This window comes from Hippopotamus amphibius, chromosome 1 (assembly GCF_030028045.1).
Source record: "Hippopotamus amphibius kiboko isolate mHipAmp2 chromosome 1, mHipAmp2.hap2, whole genome shotgun sequence".
Taxonomy (NCBI): domain Eukaryota; kingdom Metazoa; phylum Chordata; class Mammalia; order Artiodactyla; family Hippopotamidae; genus Hippopotamus; species Hippopotamus amphibius.
The window spans coordinates 103687276-103698772 of NC_080186.1; the positions used below are offsets into that span (position 1 = coordinate 103687276).

Here is an 11497-nt window from a genome sequence, read left to right on the forward strand (position 1 = left end):
TTATGAAGGCTAGAAAATTTTTCAATAATCATTAAAAGTTCAAAAGCTAAAAGAGCTTTTAGTATAGTGAACAATATTATTGATATTAAGAGAATTTCTCTATGTATAGAGAACTACAAATTACATGATGACTAAGTTTAAAAGGAAAGTTATGGGAAGAGCCTATGGACATTCCCCACGTCACCTCGTGGCTCAGACAAGGGCAACACTTAGAGAGTGAAAACCACACACGAAATCAACACGAAACCAACAAACGATTTTGGAACCATTAGAAAAATTTGATGAATGATATGTACTAAAAATTATATCATCTAGCAAGGAGTTTTATAAGGTACACATGGTTTTGTTTGTGAATAAAAAAGGTGATTACAATTTTTGATTTATATGTTGATTTACACATAACTGTGAGAGTTATTAACATATTTTAAATTTTCACCCCTGGTTGAAGGATACAAAAGGAGAGGTTACAAGGCTATTGTAATGGTGTTAGAAATTACAGGACGTGCAAAAGAAGGAACCAAAGTAAAGAGGTAGGAGTCATAGGAACTGCTGACAAATTGGATGTCGGGAGAGTTAAAGACGATGCCAAACTTCAATGAACAGGAGAGCTGCAGTTTTGAACGTGCAGAATTTGAAGACCATGAGTAACATCCATATGGAAATACATACAAGAGTAATAATAATAACTATTACATCAGACTAAACAGCATTCCACACTCTTTCATATACTTCATTTGATTTTCACACCACTCTAATAAACACAGTAATACCACTCCTGCTAAGAGCTTCTCCTTACTGAGCACCTACTAGTTCTTTATTCGTTCCTCAATGGTATTTGAGCCCCTCTATATGTCAGGTGCTGGTGATATATCAGCAAGTGAGGTAAATCCCTGCCCTCATGGAGCTTACATTCACACGGGGGGGAAACAGACAACATTGAGATAAATAAATGTGAAGTAGGGAACCGAATCAGAGTAAGTAGATAAAGATGATGATGCACTTTACACAGGGAGGTCAGGGAAGACAATATTTGAGCAGAACCCTGAAGGACAGTGGGAGTGGCTCATGTGAACATCTTGAGAAGGGTCATTCTAGGTAGAAGGCACAACAAGAGCAGCGGCTCTAAGGTGGCAGTGTGCTTTCTGATGGACTTGAAGATTGGCTAAAGGCCAGCATGGTTACAGAAGACTGAGTGGAAGGGTGAGTCATATGAATAGGTGAAGTGGTTGGCGGAGGCTGGATACACAGGCTGTGATAGAGCATGTGAATTTTACTCAAAGTCTTGTGTATGAAAAGAACCACTCTGGCTGCTCTATGGAGATAAGACTCCAGAACAGCAAGAATGGGAGAAAGGCTAAGTTCCGAAGCTCTTGAGCTGTTTGTAGCTAAGCAAGAGATGACGATGACGGCTTGTATTATGGGGTAGCAGTGGGTACCCCCCCTGTATTGGGGGTAGCCAAGAGAATAGACGTTAGATCTATTTCAAAGGCAGAGCCAACAGGATTCAGTAAAGCTTGATTATGGGATACAGGAAAGGAGGATAAAAGAACGAATGCAGTTTTTGGTCCTATTGACTCGCTGAGTCAATGGTGGCAACCTTCAATGAGAAGGTGAAGACTTGGCAGAGAGCAGGTTTGAAAGGGAAAATTCAGAGTTTGGGTTTGGATGTGTGAAGCCTGAGATAACATGTGTTAGATGTCTTTACATCCTCTCAACAATCTTTTTAATATCTGCAAAGGATGTATGACCACTCTGTTTTACAGATACCAAAACTAAGGCTTTGAGAGTTTCTCATGACCAATGGGTTGGGACTAATTCTGGAGCTCAAAAAAGAAAACAGGCTGGGAAATTAAGGCAGTAAAACACAGTCAATGAATTTAATTCAGTAGTTCTTTGTTGAAGACCACTATACACTAATCACTATTAGGTGCTGTGAGCAAGAGCGAGGGAATTAAAAATATTAACCTTTTGCTACCCTCCAGGAATTTGCAGACTGCAAGAGAATATGGATATAGTACGTAACACTGAAATTGTTGAACCACAGCTCAAAGTAGGATGGCATTAAAGATAATCACTGAAGTAATTTAGTGGAAGGAGAAAAGTCAGTAAGGACCAGAATAATGTGATTAAGCTCCCTTCTGGAAGATATAAGAGAGGGTTTTAATGAGAAGGAGCTGGATGCAGGCAGGGGGATCTTCAGGCCAGGAAACTGGCCTGAGATGGGGAAAGTCAGAATGTGCCTGGGGATGCTACAGAGGCCACTCCGCTGGCGTAAAGGAAGATAAAGACGGATGGGCAGAGAAAGAGCAAATTAGGCAGGGCCATGAAAGCCAGGCAGAACGTCTTGGATTTTATCCTGTGGGTAACTGGGAGCCAACGATGGTCTCTATGGCTAGAGCTGAAACATGGCCAACATTCACCATTTCTTAACTAACATTTTCCTAGTATGTTGCCAAGCTCATACTGGCAACACTTACATTTTACTTGTATTTAATATTTTTCATTTGCAATAAAAATGATCACATATAACATCTAGGCAGATATTTTGACATGCAAGCTCCCTTTGGTTCCAAACTCATTCAAACAACACATTTTTGTCCAAAAAGAGAAATTATAATGTGAGGTTATGAAAAGTCCACTTCCCTCTTAACATTCTTCCTAGGAACTCAGTTGTTTTCATTGGCTTTTATTAAAACAACCTTTGTGTGAACTGGCAATTTGTTTTGTAAATATCAATGAAAGCATATTTCAGAAAATATAGTAATAAAAACCAACCCAATTTCAGAAATACGCTTGCTGCCAGACATCAGTCTTCAGCTCATATTACAAGTATTTCCAGTAAGTCTTAAATACACATTAATATGAGAAATAGCTTACTGTTTAAGATCAAAAAAGTTGAAAAATCCTTCACTGCCTCTCAAAAATTATTCAAGGGTTCTGTCTGATAAAATGTAATTCTCTTTTGATAAACTGCATTTATAGTGGTTTCAATGCAATTGAACGTTTTTCTTCCCAAACCTACTTAGACTGTTTATTATAATCCTAGTATCTATATACTTTACAACTTTATTTAAGAGGTCTGGAATATTAATATTTCAGCAATACCTATCTGGAACCCTTATCTACTTTCCAAACCTTTATAACATACAACCTTGGTTCAAGACTCCAAGGAAATTCTATTACTAGTTTTCAAGCGTGTTACAACTCAGCTATTGTCACTAAGCTACATTTAATAAGAGAAAAACATTATTACTCAGCTGAAGTATAATGATGTGGAGAAACTGATAACTACATGTTCCAAAGAGCTTTCACTTAAATGCCTCCTGGTTGGCAGATGAAATATCTCTGTGAAGTGAAATGGAATCATTGCATAGTTCTTCTGGGGGTACTGTTACGATCAGCTCATTTATCTGCTATGACGCTTTTTTATACAGATGTTTTCTGTGTCTTCCTCTTCTCTTAGAAAACATCTCCTCAGTCTACTAACTGTCATGGTTTCTACAATAAAGGTTTCTTCATATTTCAAAGTAAATCAGTGAATTAATTTCATACAGAGTATGAGTGTGGTTCTGCATGCCTAGAAACATGCTAGTCATTGTGGAGTAGATATAAGGAGTATAAGATATGATTTTTCTCTATAAAACATGAAATGATAGCAAATAATTCAAGGCATTCTTGCAACCAAGGAGTGAGTTGTAAAAGACAGAGCCTAGAGCCAAGTCTGAAGGAAGGTAAATGTGGGTTAGGGTAGTTAGGAAAGCTTACTGCAAGACGTGGCTTTATGAGATCCTCAAAGAATGCATCTGACAAGGAGAGGGGATGTGGAAGTTCATTTCAAGCAAAGAGACAAATATGAGTGAAAAAGCAGGATGCAGGGGAGTGAACTCTCTTACTGAAGGGTTATTAGATGCCAGGTGCGATGAAATATTTATGAAATGAAATCAATATCATTTACTCCTCACAGCAAGTCTTTGAGGTGCATATTATTATCTCCATATGACAAAAGGAGAGTGAGACTCAGAGACAGTAAGACATTTGCTCTAGGCCACCCACTATGCCTTTTAAAGTCAGGATTCGATATCTAGGTCCAATCAGCCCGAGAGCTGGGGCTTTCTCCAGCAGCTCACTGCCTCCTTTATGTGTCTGTGTTTTAAGGAGGAGACTGCCTTTCCTGTAGCAATTCCATTTGATGGTTAAATGGGGGCCAGTTTAAAGAGAGCTGAAGAAGCCAGGATGATTAGGTTTTGAGATTATAGAGGGCCACTGATAGTTTTTGAGGGGCTAGTGAACATGGTGTGAGCAGTCTTCGGGAAGGAGATGTTGGTCATTGGTTTGACAAACAGGAATAGATGATTTTATAATAACTAGAGGTAAGGGGCACATGTAAAAATTCAGGGATCTAAAGATACAGGCCAGAGCTAGAATGAAGGCATGAGAACAGGAAAGAAAAGATGAAAGTGAGAAAATATTAAAGGAAAAATTAAGAGGACTTTGAGGCCAGCTGAATACCAAGACCAATGACTCAGTGAACTTTAGTGACTGTGAGAATGATAGTGACTTTGACAGAAGCTGGGAAGCTGAGAGACAGAGGTGGTCTGAGACACTGATGACACAAATTTTGAAAGGCACAACCAGGTAATGCAGCACACTTCCAGGTAGCAGAAGGAGCCTTCTTCTGCACTTTAAAAAAAACAGCATTTTATATAGACCTTGAAATTTAGACAAAATACTTGTTTTAAACTTGTTTTAAAATTTTGGTTTAAAATATGTATTTTTTAAATTACAATGTCTATATAAAAATGCTATAATTATTATAACTTATAGTTCTATTAAGGAGGAAGGATGGACTAGTGAGAAAATCTTCAGTCTGGTCCCTCATGTGCCAAATCATTGCATGATTTTGGACCAGACCTTAAAATGCTTGGATCTCCAGTTCTACAAAAGAAGCAGGTTATCCCAGATACCCTGGGAGTCTCCACCTCTGAATGGGTATGGTGAAGGGCAGCATGACCATATATATTATTAATTTGTGTCTTTGATGCAAATATTACTATTTATTTGAAAGAGGTAAACATGCATTGAAAATGAAAATACAGAAATGAAAAGCAAGACCTCATGAGTCTCAGTAAAGACTTCAATATATCACACTGGATGTTTTTAAATATTTAAAAATATGTGGATATTTATATTTAGAGAAGAGTTGAAGGCTTAATCAAGAAGCAAAATCTTAATGATAAATACACAGCAAATGAAAATGAAAATAAATATCCGTTCCCTTAAGTTGGGTATTAGGGACCTAAAATCATCATTACAAAATGAAATCAGCGAATTGGAATAGTGAGGCTGGCTGAGTTAAGGAATGTGTACATGGCCATAAATTTTCTTCTTCTTTTTTTTTTTTTTTTTAATGTTTTCTATGGTGGGACACAGTAAGCAAATGAAATAATTGCTATGCCAATAGTTGGTCTCACAAGTTATGGCTGCTTTCTTGCTACACCTAAAAATGAGTCCTTAAACTTGGAACAAATGAAAAGAAATAACCATCTTGGATAATCTGAAAATATGGAAATATTTAAGAATTAAAACTAATACAATCCCAAACCAAATCAACTCAAACAAACTTTTGGAGAACTCTCAAATTCTGAACAACATATTTGGGAACAAAAGTCCGTAATACCTTAAAGAAAAAGAAAGGGATTTGTATCTGGCTTCCGAATATTCTCTATACTGGTATCATGCTGTCACTCAACATAGATAACATTGTGAGGATTTTCCCCACTGTGTGAACACAAAAGTCTTGATCATAACACAAAATTCCATTTGAAGCACAGTTCACTCACTGTGAAACCACGTGACAAGCTGTATGCTCCTAGAAGGAATGGCTATGCTGTTTAAACAATTTTGGTAACTTTTCCTAAATTTTCACGAGCAAAGCTTCTACTAATCTCCCCTTTCCCAGCATAACCTGTCATATGGGCTGGTAAGAAATGGAAAAAATCAGAACTGATTACAAAATCTCAGACCACAGTAACATCAGCAAGATGGCCAACTAGGAAGCTCTAGGCCCTCTGTCCTTCATAGAAACATTAGAAAGACAACCAGAGACTGACTAAAATAACTTTACAGGAGCTCTGAAACTAGTCAAACATCTAAAGCAACCAAATGAATGCCCAATCAAGAAAAAGCTACATTCAATATGGTAGGAAATTTTGTGGCACTTCTACTCCCCCTTGCCTCACCCTTTCTCTGGAGAAAGGACAGTCTTTTCAATAATTCATGCTGGGAAAACTGGATATCTACATGCAAAAGAATGAAGTTGGACTCCTACCTCATACCATAAATAAAAATTAACTCAAAATGGGCCAAAGATCTAAATGGAAGGCAGAAAATTAGGAAACTCTTAGAAGAAAACATAGGGGAAAATCTTTATGACATTGGGTTTGGCAATGATTTCTTGGACATGACACCAAATGCATAGGCAACATAAGATAACTTAGATAAACTGAACTTCATCAAAATGAAAAACTTTGCACATCATTGTACACAAAGAGTAAAAAGGCAACCCATGGAACAGGATAAAATATTTGCAAATCATGTATCTGATAAGGGATTAATATCCAGAATATATTTTAAAAATCCTACAATTTAACAATAAAAAACCAAACAACTTGATTAAAAATGGGCAAAAGGGACTCCCTAGGTGGCGCAGTGGTTAAGAATCAGCCTGCCAATACAGAGGACATGGGTTTGATCCCTGCTCCAGGGAGAACCCACATGCCGCGGAGCAATTAAGCCCGTGCGCCAAACAAACAAACAAACAAAAAAACGGCAAAAGAAGATACACAAATGGCCTAAAAGTACACAGAAAGATATTCAACATCAAAAATAATTAGGGAAATGCAAATCAAAACCACAATGAAATACTACTTCACACCTATTAGGATGGCTGTTATATATAATCTAAACAAAAAATATAGACTTTTAAAAGCATTTGGTGAGGATGTGGAGAAACTGGAATCCTTGTGCTTTGCTGGTGGGAATATAAAAAGGGTATAGCTGCTATGGAAAATGGTATGGCTGTTTCTCAAAAAGTTAAACATAAAATTACCATATGATTTGGCAATTCCACTTACGGGTATACACTCAAAAAATTGCAAGCAGGGACTCAGACAGGTTTTTGCACATTCGTGTTAACAGCAGCATTACTCACCATAGCCAAGAGTTGTAAGCAACCCAAATGGCCATCCATGAATGAATGGATAAATAAAATGTGGTCTATACATACAATGAAATAGTATTCAGCCTTCAAAACAAGGAAATTCTAATACATGCTATAACCTAAATGAAGCTTGAGGACATTATGCTAAGTGAAATAAGCCCAGTCATCAGAAGACAAATTGTGTATGCTTACATTTTACATGAGGTACCTAGAGTAGTTCAATTTGTGGAGACAGAAAGTAGAGTGGGAGTTGCCAGGTGCTAGGGGAGGGAGGTGGGGGGGATTATATAATAGATATAATTTCATTTGGGGAAGATGAAAGAGTTCTGAAGATGGAAGGTGGTGAGGGTTGCACAACAGTGTAAAGATACTTAATGCCACTGAATGGTATATTTAAAAGTGTTTAAAATGGTAAATTTCATGTTCTGAATATTTTACCACGGTACAAAAATACAAATAAAAATATCTTACACCAAAATGATTCCATATAGCATCTTCTGTCACTGAGCACCTGGGTTAATACTGCTTCCTCTCACTGTGGCCAACAGAAGCTGCCTGGACAGTTTCATGAAAAGACTTTCATTTATATGACACCACAGCATCCTTAACTTCTTGATGCTGCTAGATGTCATAAATACAATGTCTATGTCATATAAAGCCCACACTAAGATGCATTTTTATAATCTTGTACCCTAAATATTTCCTATCTAATTTGAGGGGATATTTTACATATATTAATAATACAATATATTCACATATAATAATATTATATATTCACATACACAATAATAAGCTAAATATGTGGTCCGTGGATAGTAAAGTTAGTAAACGATCATTTGATTGACAGAATTAATTTATGAGCAATGTACCCCCAAGAGCTGTCTAACCTACATTTCTCTCTCTCTCTCTCAATTTAAGTGTCTCAGATTTATTTAAGAGACATACTGGTCTCCTTTCCTAAAATAATTGTCCTCCTTCCTTCTACCCACTCAAATTCTACCTATTCTTTAGAGCTCAGCTAAAGGAAAGTATTTTATATAGCATTTACTGGCTATCCCAACCCACTTTCATCTTCCTAACCTCCAGACTCTATATAAATCATTTAGTGCTTAGTAATAGACTGACTTGTATTATTTGCTATCATTTTATGTTTTAGAACCAACTGAAATGTACTGAAAAATTGATGATTATTCTTGCCTGAAAGGACAGCCCAAAACAGTGACACATGGTAAATTCACTAAAACCAAATTGTGAACTTGTTTATCCTCTGTAAATTGTAGTGCAGCTCAGTACAAACATGAGTTCAAAACCACTATTGATTAGGATTACTAAACTGGATTATGGAAGACTGGGAGGAAAACTTTCCTCTCCCCAACCCCCAATACACACTCAACACACACACACACACACCCACGCCCTGTAGCACACACATACTCAACCACATATACTGGAGCACAATTTGCACAGAAGTAGCAACTCTATGGAAAGAAACTCTGGAAACTAAGGCAGTAACATTTTTTGAGCACCCAATATGTGCAAAGCACTTTGCTGAGTCCTATGAATAAGTAATTCACACATCTACAGTCATCTTTAACCGAAATTCAGTCTATTACACTGGTGGTTAGGGCATGCCTCTGGGCATTCGACTTGGGGCTTAATCTGGGAATTTTCCTCTTGCATAAGACATGATATCAAGCTGAGAAAAAAGTACAAGAGAAGGTGGAGGGTAGTTGTCTTCCCCCTGCAATAAAGAACCCGTATTTCAACAAACTGAAGAAGTTTACTCGTTGTAGTTAAAACTACATGTTGCTTTGAGTTCAAATTCTTTCTGTTAATATACAAGATTTATTGAAATTATATTGTTTAAGCAGGAACAAGAAAGCTGAATATTATTTCAGGTTTTCAAGCCATAAGGAAAAATAGTGCCTTTAGGTTTTTCACTCAACTGGGAAAATTATAGCTTCATATTTGCAACACTAAAGCTAATGCAACGTCAGCAGCTCCATCAAACTCTGTTGTTCAGCAGTTTATAATTCAAGCAGAAATGTTCACTCCAAGCCCAAACTTGGCCTACACCCTCTCAAAAAAAATGAAGAAAAAATTATTTTGGCTAGTGCTAACTTATGAAAGCAAAAGACAGGGTGCTTTTATAGAGTATTTCAAAAAACACCTTTGAGAATTTGAGAATGTAACTGGGAATTACTGAGTTGACATCCTTCATTCCTAAGGTTATAGAAATAACCCCCAAATTCCATGACATCATGTCAGCATCGGCAGTATCTTAACTATTTTCATGAAATTCTTCAACTGGTAGAATTTCATATCAGACAGAATTACTGTTCATAGGGCAAAAACAATTACTGTGGAAAATAAGGACAAATAGGTAGAAATTTCTCATGAGGGCATATAAGACTTTAGATGTATTTTTCCTTTAGATATTAACTCTCTAGTACAACATACACACACACAGAAAATGAAAAAAAAATTTCTAGTTTTTAAAGTGTTTTGGAATGGCAGGCTGGAATTCCCAGAATCTAGCGTCCTCCCTCCAAATGTTACCTTAGACTTAGAAACAACGTAGTGTTGATGTGAGTTTCCGGCAGCAGATGACAGGAGCTATTGGGCTGCCCAGCTCACTGGAGGTGGGTGCTTGTGAGTGAGGTAGGGAGCTAGTCAGTTCAGGGATGGCAATTTGAAGTCACGTGGCAGGTGAGCTACAGACTGCCTTTGTGTCAGCCTGTAGATGAGTCTAGCAGCCAACCCCTCACTACTCTGCTCTCCTACAGAACCTTCAAAATACATCGAAACTTTTGATATTGTGGTATCAAAGCATTGCATAAGAAACTCATCCTTTCCTATCTGTAGAATGCTCACTTGCATTAAATATGTTGATACCTTAGGTACTACATGTCTGTTTTCATACAGCATTTAGTGAAGCCTTACTATGTGCCAGAAGTCGGGAGGGAGCGAGCAGTTCATAAAGAACTCCAGTAAAGCTGTGGAGTGCCATCTGGATGACTTCACTGAAAAGCGACACCTCATCTCATCCTCACCGCACCTTTCACCATTTGAAATCCGCGGCCCTTCCTTCTTCCCTTAGCGCTCACTCGGTCAAGCACTCCCTGGGGATGGGACCGTGGGTCCTTCTGTGCCAAACCGTCAGACCTGGAAGAGTGGTACCAAGTACAATTTTCGGAGACGAGAGTGGTGGCGTCTGGAAGAGGAGGAGAGCCTGGCAGCGTTGCCTGGACAGTCTTGGTCGGGCTTTAAGCATTGCCGGGGGGCAGAGAGGATTTATGGGGTTCTGGGCATACCTGGTTGAAGGGTGTGGCGATGAGCGAAGGTTCCCATATCTTAGAACTGATGGTCGCTGTCCCGCCTTTCTCTTTCTTGGGTGCCATGCAAAGAACGGCAGGAGCAGCGGCCTCTAACCTGGCCTCAGGCCCGCACTAAGCGTCCCCGCTGCCATAGTAACCGAAGCCACGCCCAGTTCCTGAAGGAATTGGCTCCCCTCGGCCAAACCTGTTCTTCCTCCGGTCAACCGCTTCCGTCGCCATGGCAACCTAATTTCCCAGAGTTTTAGCGGCAACTTGTGGGCGGGACTCCAGTCCCCTTGGTTAAATTTTAGGATTTCCCAGCAGGAGAAATGTGCCGGGGGCGGGGCGGGGGTTGGATGCGGCTGGCCTTGAGCTGGTCAAGCTACTTTCTTTTACTCACTTCTACCTCTGCTTCTCCTTAGAGCCTTCTCTGGCCCGAGGCATTGTCTAGAAATTCAAAATCCCTGGAATCCCTTCCAGGACTTCTTCACCAAGATTTCTCCCACCCTAGGTAACCTAGAATGAAGAACTGACTCTCTTCAGAAGACAACCCATGTCAGTTTTCTCTTCCGTTCTAACCTGCCCAAGGTGCTGCACTATGTGAGCCAAATTTGTCTCCCGACCTCCATCCTCTGCTTTGGTCTCGGTTCTGCCACCCAGGGCCTTAATGAACAAGTCCAGTCACTCTTCCACAGGATCCATTATATGTCTGTAGTTGGAATTAGTGTCTATCTAAACCGTTTCCTCTGCCTGATTAGCCCCAGTTCTTTTACACTGTCCTCCAGGGCTAAGTAGGGTCTTTTCCCTCTTTGCCCACCTGCAGCACCAATAATCTAAAATATCCTGATCAGACAGAGTTCCCAAATAATGATAGTAATGATAAAAATGGTTATAACAGCTCTTGTTTCTTGAGCACTGGTTAGATGCTGTACATAGTTACATTATTTAATTCTTAAAACAA

At 38.8% G+C, this 11497-nt stretch overlaps 1 protein-coding gene across 1 annotated transcript in view; it reads right to left on the minus strand.

The window, feature by feature from the left end:
• Positions 1-10620, minus strand: part of SPAG17 (sperm associated antigen 17) — a 242301-nt gene extending 231681 nt beyond the window's left edge. Inside the window, exon 1 of the mRNA XM_057703738.1 lies at positions 10534-10620. Coding sequence (XP_057559721.1) covers positions 10534-10620 — 87 coding nt within the window. The remainder of the gene's footprint in view (positions 1-10533) is intronic.
• Positions 10621-11497: the final 877 nt, after the last annotated feature.